This window comes from Chiloscyllium punctatum, chromosome 15 (assembly GCF_047496795.1).
Source record: "Chiloscyllium punctatum isolate Juve2018m chromosome 15, sChiPun1.3, whole genome shotgun sequence".
In the NCBI taxonomy this organism is placed as follows: Eukaryota; Metazoa; Chordata; class Chondrichthyes; order Orectolobiformes; family Hemiscylliidae; genus Chiloscyllium; species Chiloscyllium punctatum.
The window spans coordinates 14,265,351-14,288,623 of NC_092753.1; the positions used below are offsets into that span (position 1 = coordinate 14,265,351).

The 23,273-nt window shown below is 39.6% G+C and overlaps 1 protein-coding gene across 3 annotated transcripts in view; it reads left to right on the plus strand.

Annotated features, from left to right (window-relative positions):
• The window catches only part of wbp4 (WW domain binding protein 4), a 57,246-nt gene extending 34,622 nt beyond the window's left edge, over positions 1-22,624 (plus strand). For 2 of the 3 annotated variants that reach the window (XM_072584688.1, XM_072584686.1), the window contains 5 exons: positions 2,072-2,142; positions 3,882-3,948; positions 4,955-5,175; positions 14,587-14,747; positions 19,737-22,624. In XM_072584688.1, coding sequence (XP_072440789.1) covers positions 2,072-2,142; positions 3,882-3,948; positions 4,955-5,175; positions 14,587-14,747; positions 19,737-19,938 — 722 coding nt within the window. In that variant the 3' untranslated portion in view covers positions 19,939-22,624. The remainder of the gene's footprint in view (positions 1-2,071; positions 2,143-3,881; positions 3,949-4,954; positions 5,176-14,586; positions 14,748-19,736) is intronic. The other variant, XM_072584687.1, reaches the window with a different exon arrangement.
• The last annotated feature ends 649 nt before the right edge of the window (positions 22,625-23,273 follow it).

The following is a 23,273-nucleotide window of genomic DNA, read 5'->3' on the forward strand; positions in this document are numbered from 1 at the left end:
CTAGCTTTCGGAGCGCCGCTCCTTCACCAGGTGGTTGTGCTCCGAAAGCTAGTGCTTCCAATTAAACCTGTTGGGCTATAACCTGGTGTTGTGTGATTTTTAGTTTTAGTGTTGTTCTTTAACCTCGCGGCTCAAATTATGATGTTTGAACTGTTGCATTGAAATGTGTGATGTACTGATTGGGTATCTTGTTGAACATTTATTATGAAGTCTGCATCATATAGTCCGAGTGTTCGAAGAGGAAGCAGGGCTAGAGCATTGGTCAGACAGTGAAAGAAAGGCTGATTACAATGACGTAAAAACCAAAAGTGCTGGAGAAACTCAGTAGGTCTGGTAGCATCTGTAAGAGGGAAAAACAGATAACATTTAGACTTCCGTATGCTGTTCTTCAGATTAAGAGTTGAATTGGATTCAAATTGTTCACGGTCTCTCTGCAGATGTTGCTAAACCTGCTGCAGCACAATCCGTTTCTATTTTGAATTTCCAGCATTTGCAGTTTTTTTTTGTTTTATTCGACTAGTTACAATGATGTTGCTTTAATAAAGGACCTGTAAAGTTTTCAAAAAAATGAGTGACTTGCGCATGTGTTTGATATTCATTCACTATAAAGAACCAAGCGTCTTTTTAAGAGGTTGGGTGGCAAAGACTTCATTTGTTCCAAAAGACTGCTTAAAGCACTAGCCACTCCTATTGATGGTTACTTTGTAAAGCCAAAACATAGTCGTGGTAATATAGGACTCAAACTTAAAGCTTGTCAAATGCTTCAAAAGCACTTGTTATTGGACCACCAAGGGAACTGGCTGAACAATACCTCAATTGCATCAAGCAAGAAAAATATTGCTGACCGCAAACAAAGGGAATCTTCTGGTTATTGAGGGTGTTTCTGTAAAAGATTAACAAGGAGTGGATATTGTGTATGGTGGGGGGAAAGATGCTATTTACTCGTGTGTGTGTGTGTGTGTGTGTGTGTGAGATCCCATTTTGGAGTAAGGGACATTTATTTACCATAAATTAACCAAAACATCTTATTTATAGGTTTCAAGTTAAAAGATTTGTGCATATAGCCTTTGGCATTAGTGCTATCTTATCGTCTAAAGAAGATTCCCCCCCCCCCCCCCTCAAAAAAATAGATCAACGCAAATATAGAAGGTAATGTCACAACATGACTGCATCATCCAGTAAAGATGTTTGCAAGAATGAAAATATAGCCTCCAAAAATAAAAGGCCTCACGACTGTCTTGCAAGGAGCCCTTTGTGGGATATTATGAACCTTGACATTATTCTGTGTACTAAGATTTTGGATTATTAATATTATACTAATTGGTGCTTGCACGTCGTCAAATATGTTTTTAGAAATCTGACAGAAGGGCTGGTGAGGTATGAGGTTGTCTTAACATCTCTGTGGACCTGACTAAATTTGTGTTTTATTTAATGAGAGATGTAATGCTGCATGTAGCTTTGCATTTGTGGTAATTATTATCTCTGCAGTATGTATTTAACATCACACATTTATAACATTTTAATTAGTTATCAATTACTGCATTGCCCTCATATAAATGGGTCGTGCAATAATTACATTTAGTTCTTTGTCAATATTATGAGAACACTTTTTAATATAGTCCATCTTGCCATTACTTCAGTCTGTGCCCAGGTTCAGAGCATAACTGTGTATATGTAATTGATACGGACTTATTGTACATTTCTTTTGAGTGTGGTTAATTGGTCATGCAAACTCCTGTGGGAATATGTAATCTCTTTAGATACCCTCAAACTTAAATTTTGATTAGCTTTGGGTGACTTTCTTTTAATATTAATTAAGCAAAATAATTATAATTTGTAGCCTTGGAGTTATTTATGCTCGATTAATCACAAATGCTAAAGTTGATCTTGCAGGTGTGAAAGATTATGAAGATGTGTTAGAACCATTCAAAACTACTGAATTATTACCATATGCTTTCAGGGATGGTGTGTGTTCGTATTTCAAATGGAAATGGGAACTTGTAATATACAGATTGTATTCAGGCCAAATAGCAGTGAGAGACTCACAGGCAATTATTTCTTCATTGTACAGAATCACAATGGGAAAAGCCTGAAGGGTTCCAAGGGAGCTCAAACTTTGTGCAGAGTGAAGTTGCACAACAGGTACATTGTTGGTTTGCATTTGCCTACCACATCATTGAGGGCTTGTATATCTGTGGGCCATAAGTACGCTTTCTTAACCATTATTTTATAAGTGAATGATCCCTCTAGCAGACACTATCCAGTGCTTGCTTGCAGGGGCAATTAGTTCAGAGTAAGTGCATTCCTTTCTTTAAACAAAAATACATTGGTCTGTTTTATAGTCCGGTCTGAACATACAAATGGAACCTTGGGCCGTATATAAGGTTTGAGCTGGCAGTGTTCTGGCAAAAACTGCAAACATTTCACTTGTGATCCTGCTTATTTAACTGTATTCTAAGCTAATTTTGTGCTTTTGGATATTGTGTCTTTGTACATCGAAATGGAGCTGGTACATCACCTCTAACATGGTGGCATGTTTTGCTTTGATGCTTGTTGAGAATCTATTGCATGTGGAGTTTCCAGGTGAGAATTCTCACTGGTTTTTAAGGATTGGAACAACATGGCCTGAGAGGGAGGGACATAAGGTCCTTTGACTTCCCTCCCAGAATGTGAATGAGCATCAGAAATCAGTCCTCGGGTCAGTGAAACCACTTGAATTGCCACTCCACTCCCCTTTGGGTGAGAAATTGTGTGTTGGGCTCTCCTTTGCCAATTGCACGAAAGTTTTCACAAATTTGTGAACTTATTGCTGCTGGGTTCTTGTGAAGATGAGTATTTCGTATTCCAGTTTCTTTGGATGTTAGATTAAGCACAATATGAAGAGCAACATATGAAGGACACATCTGTTTCTAGTTGCTTCAAGGTTAGAATGTTCTAATAGCCTTGAGACCCATAATGTTTTGTTTGTCCTGCTTATGAAATGAGGCGTGAATTAATCTGACGTGGATCAATATGTTGAGCACTCACCTTTTTCCATGAAACATTAAACCAAGTTCAACCTGTTCTGTGGACACAAAACACATGGCACTAGATGAAGGATAATTGAGGAGTTTTCCTGATACCTTTTACTGTTTTTGCCCCTCATTTGACTCTGCCAAAATGATCATGTACCATATTTTCATCAGTAGGATTTTGCTGCACATAATCCAGCTGTCGTTTTTGTACTAACAGTGGCACTGTTTCAAAAGCAGTTTATTTACCGAGAGATGATTGATTATTATTTGCAGCTTTCATGTTTAAAGTATTCTATGTAAAAAGCACCTTGTCTAATTCTAATCAAGTTCTAGATTTGTTATTGTTCTACTTTATCAGATTATCATTGCCTGATTTCAAAAACAAGAATGCCACACCAATTAACATGACCTCAAGAGTATTAAAATCTCATGGCCTTCCAGCAACTTAAAAGTAAACTTGTCCTTGTGTTGCACTGTGCTTTGTTGCACCTTTACTCAGGAACAAACCTAGTCACCTTGTCTAGTCTCATTAACCACAGCACTGATGACAGAGTTGTGTTGATTTTTGTGGTCTTTTACAGAAGCCACGGTCAAACAACACAAGTGTTCACGCTCTGCAACTTGAGTGTCTGTGAAACTAATTGTGACGCAAGCAAACTATTGTAACTAGAGCTGGTTACACCTTGCAACAATTATACTTTTGACAGTCTGATAGAGTTAATTAGTATAGTCTGTGTATAGATATGAGTTAAAAATGTATGAATCTAAACCAGTCCCTAAATTACTTCATAATATAAAAGCTTCAATGGTTCTGCAATTTCAGTAATGTACCTTGCCTCACGGTTTGCCTAATTGCATTCTTATCAGGCTTCTTCGTGGGTGGAAGGACTTACTCCAGAGGGCTGCACCTACTATTACAATGTCATAACAAGAGGTACGTAGACTGAACATGAGCTATTTATTTTCTGGGAAATAGATATCAGTCTTATTCCAGTTTCCATGTTGTGAACTGAAGTTTCAGATTATAATATGACTTTTGATTTCAATTTAATCCTTACTGTGATAACTACTTCTGTTTAGTAAACCAGACTTCTGACAAACATGTAAACCATTTTAATGCTTCATTCTCGGAACCAAGCCACTGAGAAGACTATATCAATAGCTGCTGTTCTCCCCATAGAAACGCAGTGACTTGCCTGTTTACGACCTCCCTTCTCGCTAGATGCACTTCTCAGGTGAAGCAGTGATTTACCTACCCTTCAATCAATCTAGTCTACTGTATTTGCTGCTCACAATTTTGGTCTCCTCTGCGCTGGGGAGATGAAAGGCAGACTGCTTTGCAGAATACTTAAATGTCTGTAAAACTGGTCTCAGGCTTACTGCAGAGCTCCAGCGAAGCTCAATGCAAGCTAGAGGAACAACACTCATCTTCTGGCTAGGTAATTTATACCCTTGGGGACTCAAAATTGAGTGTAACAATTCAGTGTCAATACTCTTCTCCTGTTTGTTACCCACTTCCACACCATGAGGCCCTGCTCTGTAAGGGCTGTTCTCAGCACAGCCAACCCTTTTCAACTATCTATACTTCACATTGGCATCCGTTCAGCATTTATTTCCCTCTCGGCTTATCGTCAGGCCCCTTGTTCGTCTCCTTCTCTCTCTGTCTTAGCGTGGTCGCCGTGTATTCAAAACATGTGTCCCCATCTCTTCGCAATCAGCATAAATAACATTGTTTCCCAGTAACGAGGGTCACTGGACTTTAACTCTGTTATTCTCTCTACAGATGGGGCCAGACCTGCTGAGTTCTCAAGCATTTTGTTTGGCTCATTTACTTTTAAGACCTCAGTCACCAAGCTCCTGGCAGTCACTTGTTTGTTTGTTTGTTTGCTGTAATTATTTATGATATGCAATAAAAGCTTCATTTCTATGGTCCTTCTTAGAATCACGATGGGAAAAGCCAGAAGGCTTCACCTCTGCTAGCGAATGTTCTGCCACAGCCGTTAAGAATGAGACTGAACCTGAGATGTCCTCTGCAACCTCTGGTTCTGAAGAATCCAAATCTCTAAAAATGACTGAAAGTCATCATGCAGAAGAGGATGTTCAGCAGGCCACAGACACAGAGCACAGTAAGCCACAACCAGAAGCAAACACCTCTCTCCAAGTGAGTTGCCACTTTCAGTCTCATACTCCCTCCATCTTAATAGAACTACAAGATCGGTTAAAGCCGAGCAGGAATAAAGTAGGCCCATGGTGTCCTTGGGGAGACAACTGTTTACTCACCTACATTCACACCTACATTCACACCTACATTCACACCTACATTCACACCTACATTCACACCTACATTCACACCTACATTCACACCTACATTCACACCTACATTCACACCTACATTCACACCTACATTCACACCTACATTCACACCTACTTTCATCCTGGAAGGTTGTGCAAGAAATGAATGTCTCAATGCTGAATGCACTAGATTTCTTTTTTGAAAAAAGTTTATATTGGTTGAAACACAAACTGAAGCCATTTAGCCCATTCAAATATTCAATTTCTCTTAAGAATAACTCCCCTAATCCCACTCTCCCGTATTTGTTTTCACTAGATAACTAACCTGTTCTCTATTCAAGGCTCCAACTGAAATTTCTAACCTGGACTCTGGCAGCATATTCTCGACCCTAACTGCTTGCTGCATAAAAGTGGTTTTCTTCAAATCATTCTTGCAACTTTTGCCATTATCTTGAATCAGTGTCCTCTGGTTTACTTCCCTTAGATCAAGAGGAACAAATTTCTTCCTGTTTGCCAAGATGCCTCATGAATTTTGCTCACCTGTCAGGTCACCTCCAAGGAGAAAAGTCTCAGCTTCTCGAATTCTCCACTCAACCATAGTTTTTATTTCCGGAACCATTCCAATTAATCTTTCCTCCACCGATTTTAATGCCTTCATACCCCACCTAAAGTGAAGTACCCAGATCCGGACACAATAATCCAACTGTTTTATATAGGGTTGACACCTATTTCTTACTCTTGTATTCTTAAGCCTCTAGATTTAAAGTCCAGCATCCTGCATGATTTATTAACCACTATTGAGCTCTGCTTCCCTCATAGAGTAGTACCTTTTTTATAAGGCCTCCTTGTTCTTCCCAATATATTAAATCAGTTCACACTTAGATATTCAACAATGTGATTAGATTAGATTCCCTACAATGTGGAAACTGGTCATTTGGCCCAACAAGTCCACACAGACCCTCCAAAGAGTAACCCATCCAGACCCATTTGCCTACCCTATATTTACCCCTGACTAATGCACCTAATACTATGGGCAATTTAGCATGGCCAGTTCACCTAACCTGTACATCTTTGGACTGTGGGAGGAAACCAGAGTACACGGGGAGAATGTGCAAACTCCACACAGACAGTTGCCCGAGGTGGGAATTGAACTCAGGTCTCTGGTGCTGTGAGGCAGCAGTGCTAACCACTGAGCCACCATGCTGCCCATGATGTGAAAGTGCATTGTAATGCAACAAAATAAGAACTGGAAACTTGTCATGCAAATATGTATTTTGGGCTCTAGTTGTCCTTTTGTTCAAAAAGAAATGTCCAATGGATTGAGTATCTGTGGTTCAGTAAATATTTATTACCCATCCCACATTATTCTGGAGAAGTTTTTTTATTCATTCATGGGATGAGGGTGTCCCTGGCCAAGCCAGCATTTATTGCCCAGAGGGCAGTTCAGAGTCAACCGTATTGCTGTGGGTCTGGAGCCGCCTTTAGGCCAGACCAGGTAAGGTTGGCAGTTTCGTTCCCTAAAGGACATTAGTGAACCAGATGGTAATGAGCTTCCAGCTTGAACCACTGCAATCCATGTGTGTAGATAGACCCTCAGTGCCAATAGGGAGGTATATCCAGGATTTTGACCAAGTGATGTTGAAGGAACAGCAACATCATTCCAAGTCAGGATGGTGTGTGACTTGGAGAGAAACGTGCAGGTAATGATGTTCTGATGCATCTGCTGGCCTTGACCTTCTAGAAAGTTGAGGTTGAGAGTTTGGAAGGGACTACTGATAGAACCTTGGTGAGTTGCTGCAGTGCATCTTTTAGATGGGACACAATACTGCCACTTAGTGGTGGAGAGAGTGAATGTTGGAGATGGTGGATGGGGTGCCAATCAAATGGGCTGCTTTGTCATGGATGGTGTCAATCTTCTTGTGTTTTGGAACTGCACTCATTCAGTCAAGTAAGGAGTATTCTGTTACACTCCTGACTTGTGCCTTGTAGTTGGTGGACAGGTTTTTGGAAAGTGGGTTATTTGCTGCAAAATTCCCAGCCTCCAACCTGCTCTTGTAGACACTGTGATGAGGCCAGTCTAGTTTAGTTTCTGATCAATAGTTACACCTATGATATTGATAGTGTGGATTTCAGTGCTGGTGATGCCACTGAGTGTTAAGAGGAGATGGTTGGATTCTCTCTTTTTAGTGATAGAGGTGGTCATTGCCTAGTGTTTGGATGTTGCTTGCCACTTATCAACCCAAGCCCGGATGTTATCTCTCTTAAGAAGTTTGGGTTGAGAACACGTTTCCAGAGAACTACTTGTGATGCCCTGTGACTTAAATGACTCTGACAGCCAAAAATATAGTTCTTTGTGCTAATTATGACTTCCACAAGTGAAACATTCCCTCCAATTCCAATTGACTTAAGTTCCCTAGGCATCCTTGATGCTACTTTCAGTCAAATGCTAGTATAAAGCATTTTGATTGAAGTTATTGCTTGTAATTTAAAATTATAAGTAATTCACAAGTGCTTTGTGTTGCAAAACTCCAGGCATTTCCTATACTTGCATGTCTGAGTCCTCTGAAAGTTGGTTCCTCAACTTCAAATTTAATAGTCACATTTTTAGATGTTTGGTTTTCAGGTGAATTTTGAGTGGAGCATGTTAAAAGGTCTAATTCACAGGCTGGCTGAGCTGACCATTCTTTTAGCTTTGGATCTTTGTATAGCTCATGGATTTAATTTTAAACAAATTAAAAATTGGCCAGCGCATCATGTAGCTTTTTACAAGTTCAAAATGTTGTGTTTATACTGATTCCCCAAGGTGGATTATGTGTGAACACTCATGAGCCCCACTCAGTCTAGTTTCGATAGGGGAGATTATTGTGAATAATTAGAAGTTGATAGTGGCAATTGAATTTAAATCTGATCTTCTGTCCACCGAAACGTGGAGTGACGGAGTCTCAAAACCCATAGCCTTTAGGTGTTAGCTGACCTATAAGCAATGGGATTTATAAAATTTCTACATGATTTTAAGATACTGTGACCTTTGATCATATGAAATCATGGATGGTCAAATTCTGATAACTGGAAATAATTGTAAGATGTCTGGCAGAAAAGCAAATCAAAGAGAATGTAGCTCATGACCAGCCAAAGTTTAGGACTGTTAACTCTATTAGTTGACCTTGTAGCAAGCATATCATATAACTGCACCAACCGTTCAAAACAGGATTAGATCATGCTAGAGTGTAAAGTCACCAAGTTCTAGGCAAGCAATCATTTGATAGCAAAATCCCCCTGTTACAACAAATGTAAACCTGTGAAAATGTTCGCCAGTTTGAGAGAGAGAACGTTGATCAAGCAAGTGGAAAACCATAATTCAAAATGAAAAGTGAGTGTTGCTAAGAACTGGGAGATTCCACTATTAAGTTTGTTAATCATTCTGAAATACAAGGTGAACATCTTGGAAAAGCTTGACAAGAAAGTATTTTCTCCAACAAGGAAGAGGATGAAGTATCTGTCCAATGTAGCAGAGCTTCTTCAACATGGTTCAACGCAGCACAAGCAGAGAACATATGCATCTCCAGTCCAATCCTGTCTGGCAAAATAGTCCTGGCCACAAGAGGTTCACCTGCAATGGCTGTTCAAGACCAGGAACTGTATTGTCTTCAGTGCAGTAAGTAGTGAGGCTTCTAGGGTTATGGAAGCAAGGAGATGCCAAGGGATATTTTTTAAACCTGGTACGTTTGACAGGTTGCTCTTGGATGTTAAGGATGAACCGTGTAATGGTGGAAAGAAGGGCAAGGAACATGAATGGCACTAAAGCCACTGCCATATCTGTTTTTAATAAAACTCCAAGAAGCCAAGCTGCTATACAAACTTCTAGAAATTTCCCACGCAGGATAAGGCTAACACAACCACATATATATAACATCCAGCATTTTTAAGTCATGGATCAGGCGAGTGGACAAATTGAAGAAAGAGGAAGATTGTAATAACAGACAACTGCATTATGCACCCCAACACAACTGACCTTGAGACTGTCAATCTGTGGCAGCAAATGGATTAGGATCCTGAAAACCATTCGGGGCAGCAACATATCTCTCAGGCTATTGAGGCTATTAACGAAAAGCAGGAATACAGCCCGACTGTTCTAGACATTATGTTCACGATGAAGGTATGAAAAATGGTGATAGAAATGAACAGCAGTTGTCAGTTGCTGTTGCCATACTGGGTTCAAAGCAGCTCTGATATTATAATGTGGAGGAGCTGCATGAGGCCATCCAAACCTGGAAATTAGTCTCTCTTCACTCTCCACAGGAGGCTGGCATTGACATTCCACCAGAGAACCATGAAAACTTATACCATAGTGAACAACACTGTACAGTGCACAATGGATCATAGACGTTGGATGTTCTTCACTCACGGAGGCCAATCATTCTGAAGTGCTGGATTAAAGCCTTACCTGCTTCTCTAGCTGAAATTGCAAAGATCTTTGAGATGTCTGGGACAGTGCAGTTGACTGCATCGATTACATGGCAGACTGTATTGTACTCATCCAAAGGCAGCAGAAAAAGAGTTAGAGATTTCTCAAGATTAACTCCCAATAATTTTCCATTGCCTTTTACTGTGCAAGGTCAGGCCAGTGTAAAGTGCACAAACTGAAAATAAAACATTTTTCACACGCTTTATTGTGTTTCCATTTGGGATTAATTTTGATGTGGAGCATTACTGTAGGCCACTAGGGTTTTGCAGGTGCCTCCAAGGCTAATGCAAAGCTCCATTAAATAGGCATTTGTAGGCAGATCCTTCTGTGATTTGACAGATTGGCAAATTAAATGCATTAAAATTGCAGAGACTTGATACTCCCTGTAGTCTTATTTGCAAAAGGTCAAGTTGTGGCAACCCATTTAAACAGCTTGTGTTCAATTTTTAATGAAAATTTATAATATGGCATGGCTGTACAGGACATGATACAAAATAACTTGAGACAACATTGACTACAATGAACTGGGAAAATTGATTAAAACGTGAGATGGTAGCAAAGCGATGGCACATATTTAGTAGATATTTCATAACTCAGAAATTATTGAATTGAGAAAGAGAGACTTTAAGATCCGGAAATACTATCTGTGGCTAACTTCGGGAGTCAAGAATGTTATCAAGTTGAGGATGTGCAATGTGTGAAGATTAGCGGTAAACCAAATGATTGGACAAGAAAAAACTTAAAAATTTAAAGGAAATAAGTGGGAGAGTATGAGAATAACTAGCAAATAATATAAAAATAGACAGTAAGTGCTTGTATAAAACTGAAAAGAAAGCAAGAAGCTCAAGTGAGCATTGTTTCCTTAGAGGATAAGAACAGACAATTATTAATTGGAAACGAGGAAATAACAGAGGCTTTGAAGAAATATTTTGTTTCTCTTGTCACAGTAGAAGACATCAAAAAGCATCCCAATAATATTGGTCAAAAACCAAGGATTGAAAAGAGTGGGAGGAACTTAAGACCATCAGTTGCTTCATAGTACACAACTTGAGTTTTGTTAAAAAGAGGGCACATGTTGCAAAGCTTTTTATCTTGCACTCATGAGGACAACTGCAAGAATGCAAAATTACAAATGATGACAAGTTTATATCGAGAGAGAGAGAGAGAGACTGGTGCTGATATGTGACTGGTTGATTCTGATTGATTAAGATGTTATGGAGAAAGCAACAGGGAAAATAGGTGCTGCAAGCTCCTGAGGAAGTCAAAAAAGACTTATTTGTTTCCTTCAAAGAGAATGGGTCTTTGTATATGAATATATTTAATTTCTAATTACCATATTATGACTATGGTTGTCAGTGTCGCTATTAGCACACTCAGAATTATTCGAATACTTCCCAATCACAGAATCACATCTAACAGCGCACATTTTGTTTGCGTTTTACAGGTACAATCTGTACTCTGCCTATGAAATCAAAGTCAAACAGTATGTTCCTCAATAATGCAATTATTGGTACATACAACTTACCTATCTAGCATGACATCACTAAAATTTGATCACAACTTTCCATAATTATATGGGACATCTTTTTGATTGTTACAAACCTTGTGTTAATGGAAAACACTGTTTTATGTAGCCACTGCATAGCAACAGTGTGAAATGGTTCCTTATTCTGCTTTCAAAGTTTTTAAGATACTGGACCTTTTCTGGGTAATTTGAAGTAGACTAGCCCTTGTCCCATTTATGAAGTTGCATGATAACCAGCAACCCCCCACCTCAAAGTTGTTCAGTGGGATAATGGCTGTCCTGACTAGATCATTGTTCTCTGTCTGTACATGGTGCCAACTCTCAAATGGATCAAGCCTGATCTTTTGAAATTTGTGTTACGACTTTTCCATAGTTCTGACTTATTGATCTTATTCAGTTCCAACTCTAAAAGATACCAGTATCTTTTCTATCAGTGACAGGTATATAGTCTCTGGATTTGTTCTTCCTTTTTTTTTAAATCGAGAAATCGATAGCAGAGGATGAGAAGAAATCAGGTAAGAGGATTGCAGGTTCATTTGAATGTTATTTCTATTTTCAAATAACAAATTAGTCGGCAATCCTCTTGATTTCTTCTCATCCTTGGCTATTTACTTTTGTTTCTTTCAGATGCATCAATGAAATCCATCCAGACTCTCTTTTTAGCCCTCAAAATTGGTCTAGGTTATCAATTAGTTCCCATCAATCTAAAATGTCTTTCTTAATCTCTCCTGATGTCAAATCAGTATCCCTTTAACAACTTGAGCAAAGTTAGGGGAACGTTCTCTCAAGCTGAATTTTTAAAAGTTGGAATTGCCCAACTCAGAAGCAAGCATTTTTTGAATGTGTGTGGTTTATAAAGGAACTTTGGAGAAAGAAGTCTGCCATTCTTACCTGGATTCTTGGAATGCAAACTACAATGCCCATCCAGAATTAAATTAGGCACTGAAAGCAATGATAGCAAACGTAATCCTGTCAACCTCCAAAGATCTCATTACCTTGGAACTTATGCCAAAACTGGGAGAGCTGTCACACAGACGAGTCAAATAGTAGTCTGACATTGTCTAGTATAATTGCTTGAATATGATACACGTGCTACTGTAGGATAGACGCAACAGAGGTGGCAGCTCTGTGCCAAACAACTGGGAAGGTGTTGCCCTTGCACTCTTTAATATTAGACTCTGGAATCCTTGATGCCTCATGGTACCAAGTCAAGTACAAGAAACCTGGTTATTACCTACATACCTTGAATCTCCTAATTGCATAATGGATGTCCCTATACCCTAAGAAATGCAGCAATTCAAGAAGATCACGTATCACCATCTTATCCAGGACAATTAGAGATAAACAGTGCTGTCCTAGTCATGACATCCACATCCCATGAATAATTTTTTTTAAAAAAAACTTAACTTCAGCTCGGTGCTTCATGACACTGAACTTTGATACCAGTTTTAGCATTTGTTTGCTGATCAATTCTTTACTCCAAGTGACTCTTGACCTTGCCCATCCTACACTGGTGTGGCCCATCCTACATTGGTGTCACCCATCTGATTCAAAATCTGGTAAAGCCTAACATCCTGCATATTCTTGGTCCCAAAGCTTCCAGTCCCAACTTTAAGAAAGTTTACCTGTATTCTTTATTTATCATTTCACTGTTGATACCATGACAATTGATCCTTATGGTCTGTGGAGCTGCTTGGAGGTTTCACTGTGGCCAAGCAAAGTTGGACCTTTTATATAAGGTATTGCATGTATTGCTGCACTAAACGATTAAAGGCCCTCCGTATCTAAATAACTATTATGTCACACATAACACACAGTTTGAGGGGCATGTTGCCTTCAACTTCACCTTGTGCAACCCTTAATGACCTTATGCCATCTTAATTAAAACTTGAATTTTTTTTAAGGGCTTTACAAATTGGATGCAGTTAGGATATTTGCCCTAGGTGGGGAAGCTAAATCCAGGAGACACTATCTCAGAGCAAGGGTCAAAACCATTTAGGACTGAGATGAGAGATTTCTTCACTCATATAGTAATGAGTCTGTGGAATTCTCTACCTCAAGGTTGTGGAAGTTCAGTCATTGAGGGCATCTATAAATACATGCACTTCCAAAGGGGGCCAGTTTAGCACAGTTGGCTGGATGGTTGGTTTGTGAAGCCATGTGATGCCAACAGTGTGGGTTCAATTCCCATGAAGTTAACATGAAGGACTATCCTTCTCAACCTCTTCCATCGCCTGAGGTATGGTGGCCCTCAAGTTAAATGACCACAAGTTGTCTCTCTTTAAGGAGAGAGCAGCCCTGTGGTTTGGCAAGACTATGGTGACACAATCTTCCAAAAGTCTATAGACTCTGAAGCAGTTCTCATAGATTGGAAGGTGGAAAATGTAATCCCACTATTTAACAAAGGAGGGGAAAAGCAAAAAAAAAATTACAAACCACTTTGCCTCACGTCAGTAGTGGGGAAAAGTGCTAGGATCCATTATAAAAGACATGATAATGGAACGCTTTGAAAGCGTTAACAGAATTGGACAATTCATTGTGGGTTTATGAAGGGTAAATCATGCTTAACTAATCTTGAGTTTCTTGAGTAGAATAGTCGAGGGAATACTAGTGGATGTAGTGTATCTGGATTTCAAGAAGGCTTTTGGTAAGGTCCCACATAAGAGTCTAGTGGGCAGAATTTAAGCTAATGGGATTGTGGGCAACGTACTGACTTGGACTGAGAATTGGTTGACAGACCAGAAACAGAGACTAGTAATAATAGTAGTGACTAGTGGTGTACAGTGGAATCAGTGCTTGAGCCTCAAATATTCACAATACACATAACTGACTTAGATGAGGGAACCACATGCAATATTTCCAAAGTTTGCTGATGTCTCAAAACTGTGGGTGAGTTGTGGAGAGGATGCAAGAGATAATGGGGACTATAGCAACTACTTCTACTTCTGATTAGTACAATTACATTTTTATCTATTTCCTTTCCCTTTTCTTTACTGAGGTGTGTTACATCTACAATATTTAACCACTTATTTTGTTTATGCATCCACATTTGTTATCCTGGCTACACTGGGTTCCTTAGTGAGACTTTATCATAAGTTGCTTCATTTTGTTTTGGATCATATGTTTATTGCTGTATAGGCACACAAACTTCATCCTTTATTTTAGTGGTATTTTCAAATGTTTCATTGATGAACTGAATAATCTTCAGTTAAAACGACCTTTTTGCAGAAGGTGTGTGTGTGTTTGTTTGTTTGTTTTCAAGGATTGTTGTTAAAGATAATGTGTTCCAGCAGGAAAGTGCTCCAGGTGATGGCAGTGAAGTAAAGGCTTCTGGAGAGATGCATGGTGCAGAAGGTGAAAACAATTTGCCCCAAGTGGAGGCCCAACAAGAAGCTAAGAGAAGGAAAGTAAACCCGTATGGCGAATGGGAAGCTGTAAAAGAGGAGGAGGAGTGAGTATCTAATCATTAACCACACTAATCTTTCTGTTCACACTTGATGCTGAAAGACAGTTAAATTTCTACTGTTTATAACCTACTACTAAACTACTTGTGAATATCAACCACATAGTCACATTGTGTTCCTTCAGAGTGAACACCTGTGTGACCATGCAACTGTTCATCAAATGTCATGCACATCCTGGTGGTTCAATGAGGTTTATTGCCACTTCAGCACATGACTACATAACTGGTTGCCATTCCCACAGTAGATGTCTAGTGGGTGAGACCCAAACCTGACATAATTAATCAGGTGGAATTAATAGGTGGTGACCTACACAACAACCCTTTGTTTCGCCGTTCTCCTCCCTAAACACCACCACCTTCTCTTTCCCCTCCCCCCCCCCCACTCCCTTACTATCTTGTTTCCTTTCACTTGCTATCCTTCTCTTGATGGGTTAGGGATCAAGGGTGGCAGAATGCAGCAAACACAAGTTGTTGTTTTGAGTTGGGAAAGGTTTATATTGAGCCAGTTAATCCCGTTGATATAGTCCATCTGCGATAGCTAGTTTTGTGAAATTATTAAAGTAAAATTGATCTTGGAGTTGTGAAACATATTAAAAACACCACGGCATTTCTGAAGAGTTTATGAAAAGCTTTGGAATCATAACCCCAGAATTCCAAATGATAATACAAAGGGATTGGCAAGATTATCTCCAGGGACATTTTAAACTCTGCATGCTTCTAAATACTCCCCCAAATTCATTTTTGCATGCATTGTGCAAGTCTGTGTATTTTAAAAATGAAGTGGCTTACTAGTTTACAGTTTGGGAGAAGATTTGTAGCTCAGGTGCTTGTTGTTGAGGTTCTGTTTGCCGAGCTGGGAATTTGTGTTGCAGACGTTTTATCCCCTGTCTAGGTGACATCCTCAGTGCTTGGGAGCCTCCTGTGAAGCGCTTCTGTGATCTTTCCTCCGGCATTTGTAGTGGTTTGTACCTGCTGCTTCCGGTTGTCAGTTCCAGCTGTCCGCTGCAGTGGCCGGTATATTGGGTCCAGGTCGATGTGTTTGTTGATAGAATCTGTGGGTGGGTGCCATGCCTCTAGGAATTCCCTGGCTGTTCTCTGTTTGGCTTGTCCTATAATAGTAGAGTTGTCCCAGTCGAATTCATGTTGCTTGTCATCTGCGTGTGTGGCTACTAAGGATAGCTGGTCGTGTCATTTCGTGGCTAGTTGGTGTTCATGGATGCGGATCGTTAGCTGTCTTCCTGTTTGTCCTATGTAGTGTTTTGTACAGTCCTTGCATGGGATTTTTTACACTACGTTGGTTTTGCTCATGCTGGGTATTGGGTCCTTTGTCCTGGTGAGTTGTTGTCTGAGAGTGGCTGTTGGTTTGTGTGCTGTTATGAGTCCTAGTGGTCGTAGTAGTCTGGCTGTCAGTTCAGAAATGTTCTTGATGTATGGTAACGTGGCTAGACCTTTGGGTTGTTGCATGTCCTCATTTCGTTGTCTTTCCCTTAGGCATCTGTTGATGAAATTGCGGGGGTATCCGTTTTTGGTGAATACATGCCACAACCCAAAGGTCTAGCCACGTTACCATACATCAAGAACATTTCTGAACTGACAGCCAGACTACTACGACCACTAGGACTCATAACAGCACACAAACCAACAGCCACTCTCAGACAACAACTCACCAGGACAAAGGACCCAATACCCAGCATGAGCAAAACCAACGTAGTGTAAAAAATCCCATGCAAGGACTGCACAAAACACTACATAGGACAAACAGGAAGACAGCTAACGATCCGCATCCATGAACACCAACTAGCCACGAAACGACACGACCAGCTATCCTTAGTAGCCACACACGCAGATGACAAGCAACATGAATTCGACTGGGACAACTCTACTATTATAGGACAAGCCAAACAGAGAACAGCCAGGGAATTCCTAGAGGCATGGCACCCACCCACAGATTCTATCAACAAACACATCGACCTGGACCCAATATACCGGCTACTGCAGCGGACAGCTCGAACTGACAACCGGAAGCGGCAGGTACAAACCACTACAAATGCCGGAGGAAAGATCACAGAAGCGCTTCACAGGAGGCTCCCAAGCACTGAGGATGTCACCTAGACAGGGGATAAAACGTCTGCAACACAAATTCCCAGCTCGGCGAACAGAACCACAACAATTACTAGGTTACCATTCATAGATCTTTAACCAAAAAGTACTTCAGGTGGTATCAGTGTCATGACCTTCCTAAATCTACTGCAACAGTCAGTCTCTCTTCCATTCTGTCTTCATTACAAAGCTTTTCCCAAGTTTCAAGTTGTAGTTTCTTCTTTCCACCCCCCCCCCCCCCCCCCCCCTGCAATAGGCATTCAATTTATAGGAACACGGTGGGTTGGATTATCCTCTTTGCAGCATGTTTTGAGAGTCGGGCTATTTTTTCATCTTGCAAACCACACTCCAGACTGATGTGTGACTACTTAGGATTTTTCTCTTTTCATATGGCAGTATGGGATGTGTGCATAGGGTGGGGCTTGGGGAAACTGATGCAAATGCCCACCTCGGTTCTCGGTGCCACCAACTTAAATGCTAACATTGTTTAAAGTTCCTTAAATCTCTCCTTCAGCCCCTAATATTGACATTTGTAGACATGAAACCACTTTGTTTCTTCAGCTTGCTTTCCATTCCCAATTTCCTCCCAAATTGTCAAACCTGACATGCTTTCAATGGGCTTTCAAAATTCTACAATACAAATGAAAATGGTGTGAGGGAACCAATCTAATTTTAATCCTTCGATTAAAATGGAAAGCCCTAATTCTGGTGGGTGGGTTTTGCTGTTTGTGCACTAGGCATACTCATAGAAACCTGTTATTAATTTTTAAAAATCCAGAGGAGATTTGGGAATGTGAAAAGGGGAAAAGAAATTCAAATATCAGAAAAAAAATCAATTTTGTCATTCCTGCAGCCAGATGAAAATTCAGCCCTCTGTCTCTCTCTGACTTTTACTTTCCAGTTCACAAAAGCCTCCAATCTTCAGGCTCAGAGACACTTTACCTTTGCCTGATAATTGTGTGAAGAATCACCTGAGCTATTGTCCTCACTATTCATAGCAATTTGAAGAAAAGAAAGCTCTCAAGCTGAAAAGTTGCCTTTTCCATCAATTCAAAGGACAAGGCTCTTTGTGTTCGGAACTTGTCAAATTGAAATAAAAGATTCTTATCTTGTCTCGAGCCACCACTACAATTCAACTTCCAAAAGATATTGTAACAACTTCACAAATGCCTCCCTCCTTTTATATGATAGAGTTTGGTGGTCATGTGCTGAACTTAAAACACAAAAGTTCCCAGTTCAAATGCCACTGTGGTAAATTTTATAATTGAAGTTGATACATCTGGACTAGCATGCTACTTTATAGATATCAATAACTTTAAAAATATTAATAGGCTATTTTGTTTATACTGGTGACGCACATGATACATTACCTCGACATTGGTGCAGAGAAGAAAATTGTCTTCACATGGGGATGAAAGGGAGGGAATGTTGGTCATGTAACTTATTCATTTTGATCTCTCCATCTAGTTCAAAATGAATGATGTGTGTTACAACATATGTCATACTGTCTTTGCTATTAAAGGGAACTTCTCTATTCCCTAAATAGAAGTCTACCTGTCCCCTTAAATAAGATTCTAATTGTGGCCAAAATGTTCTGAATTCTTTCTTAGCTTTAAACTCCAGTGTCAGTTAAAGCTGGTTTTGGTAACTTAACATGTCGGTATGCCAAGCTGTCAATCACCTCTTCCTCTGGCTCTTGCCAAGCACCTAAAGAACTTAAACACGCAAAAACAGAAATGGCTAGAGAAATTCAGCAGGTCTGGAAGCCTTTGTGGAGAGAAAACAACATTAATTTTTCCAGCAAAAACCAAAGTTGCTGAAAAGGATCAGCAGGTCTAGCAGCATCTGTGAAGAGAAATCAGAGTTAATGTCTCCAGTCTGGTGACCCTCAGAATTTTTCCAAGTCCAGTGACCCTTCAGAACGAAAGTACTTTGTGACTGTAAAGAGGCATACGATGTCAGCAGTGTGGGCATGGGAGATGGGACAATATTGAAAAAAGTGATCTGAAAGTAGAATGTGTGTGTGTATTACTGCAACAAGATAAAGTTTATCTAGGAGTACAGACATGAATGCGCCACAGCAGATAAATGGTTTTAACTTGGATAATGTGTGCAGGAAAGCCAGAAGGAGAAGATTTTAAAGTAAATTTGTGTAATAGTAACACTAGTTGAGGTTAGTATTAGTCTAGGTTGAATTCATAAAGTTACGACCATAACCATTTGGTAGCCTCCAAGCCTGACAGTCTGTGGATGTAAGGTATACTCCAGAGGCTTCAGTACACAATCGATACTGACACCCTTATATAATATCAAGGGGATGCGGCACTACCTGAAGCGTCATTGTTATGATGGGATGTTATACTGAACCCTATTTCCTTTTTTGATGGATGCACAAAATCCCACAGCAGTCCTTGAAGAGCAGGGAAATTTCCCCACAAGAATAAAACAAAGAACTGTGGAAACCTGAAACAAAAGTAGAAATAGCTGGAGAAACTCACCACGTCAGGCAGAATCTGTGGAGAGAAAGCATTTCTGGTTCAATGCCCCACTATTCTAAATGTTTATTCTTCAATTAACATCTCAAAATCTAGTTGTTGCTGTATTCTAGGAATTGTCTATGTAGATTGACCACCACTTTTCCTACAGCCTACCTCATGAGAAAATTTTTAAAATTACACACTCGCTGCATTTCAAAAGTACCTAATTGGCTGCGAGGTTCCTTGGAACATCCTAAGGATGTGAAAGGGGCTAGATAAGTTTTAATTGCTGTTATTGAGGAGAGGCTTTATTTGCCCTGACTGTCATATCTGTACTGTTAATGTTAATTGTGCATTGGTCTGTTTTGCTTAAACATTTCCCGTTTTTTTGCCCCCACAGTGAACAGATAGACTTGCAGTTACCAACAGTTGATTGTTCAGCAACACCAGCGATTGATGTAAAGCATGAGCCCAAAGTCAAGTTTAAACAAAAAGAAATAACTTCATTGAGGGATGAAGCAGGGGGAGACACAGTATTCAAAAAAAGAAAACTTGAAAATGGCAAATCCAGAAATCTGCGGCAGAAAGGGAATGATAACTGAACATCACCAAAACACAGTTCAGAAATACATTCGATGCTTTTTGGTCTTGATTGCTGTAGTAAATAAATTTGCCTAGATTTTCAATTCATGGAAGTTAATTGGCCTTGTTTGGTGTAAAATACTGCATTATTTTTTTAAAAAGTGTTTCTTTTAAAAATATATGGTTTAGAATAACTAAAACTTGCAAGTTGAATCGAATACAAAAACCTGCAAAACATAGTGTTACTGTGGCCATTTTAGACTGTTAGGTTTGTGATTGGTTTGACAGCAACATTTATAGTCTTGGGAATTCTTTCGTTAAGACATTTAAGTTTTTTGTTGTACTAAATATTAAAGGAAATAATGTATTCCCTTATAGCTTATAGTAATGCATTAAATGGAGCTCTGTAGTGTGTGTTCTGGATTTAATGATTCTTTCAACATAATATCATCTTTGCATAAAGTCCTGACAGAAAGCTGTTTGAAATATTTTTGCACTATAACTTGTGTATGCACAGATATAGCTGTCAAAAATAAAATTGTGAAATGTGCCCACTGATTGAGACTTTACTGAGTGCTAATATGTTGGCTTGTCATTAGATCCTTCAATTCTGCTTTGCTACACTATGAATTCAGATCCAAGTCTAGCTGTTAGAAAAAAAAGACTTAGCCCCCAAAACTACTGGACAGCTATCTGTCAGCTAGAGCCATATTGCTGTTTGTTTGAACATGAGAGGCAGAGTAGACCATTCGGCCTGTTGAAACTGCTCCTCCATTCAATATGATCATGGTGATTTTTGGGCTTCAACTCTACTTTTCCCATCTGCACCCTACACACCCTAATTCCTTGAACCACCAAAATCTATTTACCCCAGCCTTAAATGTATCCAACATCCAAAACCCTCTGGAATGGAGAATTCCAAAGATTTGCAACACTTTGTCTTACTCTGTTAATTTACTGTGTCATTTCAGGAATTGCTTTGGTGAACCTTCTCTGTACCACCTCCATTGCACGTATATCCTTTTGTGAAGACCAAAACTGCACACTGTACTCTAGATGAGCTCTCACCAAAGTCTGTAGCAATATCTTTTTATTCCTTATTCTAATCCCTTGCAAAAAAGTCGAATGTGCCGTATGCTTTTATAATTGCTCACTGCGTTTTTGAACTAACATACACCAGTCTCACTTATGTCAACGTTTACAAATTTCACACCTTTTTTGTTAACTTTGAATGAAAATGTTAAAATATGGAGGTGTAAAATGTGAATGGAATTAACATTGCATTGTGATGTTAATTTTGAACTTTTAAGGTCTTAAGAGACAAGTTGTTGTTGATTTTCTCTGCTTTTCAACTTGTCTGCTGAAGCTCCCATCTCTGCCTTCATTATCTCTAGATTATTTCTAATGCTCTCCTGACTGGTCTCCCATTTACACTCCCTTTAAATATTAATTCAAAGTTTGACTCCATTTACACCACATCCTATTCACTAAAGCAAGTCCTGAGATGACAGTAATAGGGCTTAAATTTTCTGGGATTGAGAAGAATGAAAGGGGATCTCAACGAGACAAACTTTTGAAGGGTCTTGAGAGAATGGACACAGATTGTTTCCACTGGTTGAGAAATCTCAGAGAAGGGATTGATCATTTGGACTGAGATGAGAAATGTTTAGTCAAAGGAGTGCAAATCTATCTATGATTGTAGATAGAGTCCTAGAATTCCTACAGTATTGATGATGCCATTCAGCCCAAGTCCACACTGACTCTATGAAGAGCATCCCACCCAGATATACACCCTACCCTATCAACATAACACATAATTAGCCATGACCAATCCACCTCATTTTACTGTGGGAGGAAACTAGACCACATGGAGGAAACCCATCCAGACAGTGGGAGAATGTGCAAACTCCACATATTCAGTCACCCAAGACTGGAATCAAACCTGGGTCCCTGATACTGAGATTCAGCAATGCTAACCACTGTGCCGTCCCAATCACTCAATATGATTTACACTGGCTCCAGTTCTGGGTTACAAAATTTCTCATTCTTTTTTTATGGCATCACTTCTCCATCTCTAATCTCATCCAGACCTACAACCCTCTTGAGATATCTGTATTGCTCCAGTTCTAGCCTATTGAACACTTCTGATTTGGTCACTTCTTTTGGTGACTATGCCACCAGCTACCACCTCTCTAAGCTGTAGAATTGCTTTCATAATGCTGTCAAGTCCAAAAGACAAAAGAGTAGAACTGAGTCTGTTTTGTCCCATTCAATGAGGTTATGGCTGATCTAATATTCCTCAACAACATTTTCCTTGCTATTCCCCATAACCCTGATTCCCTTACTGATTAAAAATTGTCAGTCTCAGCCTTGAATATACTTCATAACCCAGCCTCTATAGTGAAGAATTCCACCCTTTTACAGAGGAAATTCTTATCTCTGTCTTAAATTGGAGATTCTTTTTTCAAAGAAATGTCCTCTAGTCCCAGCTCTGTTACAAGGGGAAGCAGCCTTTCTTACATCTACTCTGTCAAGTCCCCTTCTATGCTTATTTCTTCTTCTGAAAACCTACTTCGGACCAAGATTTTCATTCTGCCATTATGTCTCCTGATATTGCTTGGTGTTGATTTTGTTTACCTTTTAATGAAGTGTCTTGGGACTTATACTGTACTTGAGGTATAGGTAATAAATGCAAGTTGTTGTTTATATCTGAAGTGTGGAATTCATTTCTACTTAATATGGCATTTGTGAGCTCAATCATATTACAGTGAAAACACTAAATGTTGCTTACTGCAAGATCCTGAAAGCGGAATGTGGATCTTTCACTGCACAGTAATTACTGTACAAGAATAGTGATGATGAATGCCCTAGATTTATCAATACTCTTGTGGAGAAAATCTTTTCGTTTTACTCTACTGGGGAAGGGACTGATTTACAAAAGACTAAGGATGAAATTGCTGTGCTGTTGAAAAGCAAGATACTGAAACATTATAAGTCGTTTTTACATTGTTGAACTGCAAGCAATGGGAAATGGTGTAAAATAAATGGCTTGGAACTGGGGTTTTATACAATGTGAGTTTCAGCCAGCAACTTTGGAATTGTGACCGTTGATTTTGCCAATGGTCATCAACTGTGTGGAGTTTGCACATTCTCCCCGTGTCTGCGTGGGTTTCCTCCGGGTGCTCTGGTTTCCACCCACAGTCTAAAAATGTGCAGGTTAGGTGAATTGGCCATGCTAAATTGTCCATAGTGTTAGGTAAGGGGTAAATGTAGGGGTATGGGTGGGTTGCGCTTCGGCGGGTCGGTGTGGACTTGTTGGGCCGAAGGGCCTGTTTCCACACTGTAAGTAATTAAT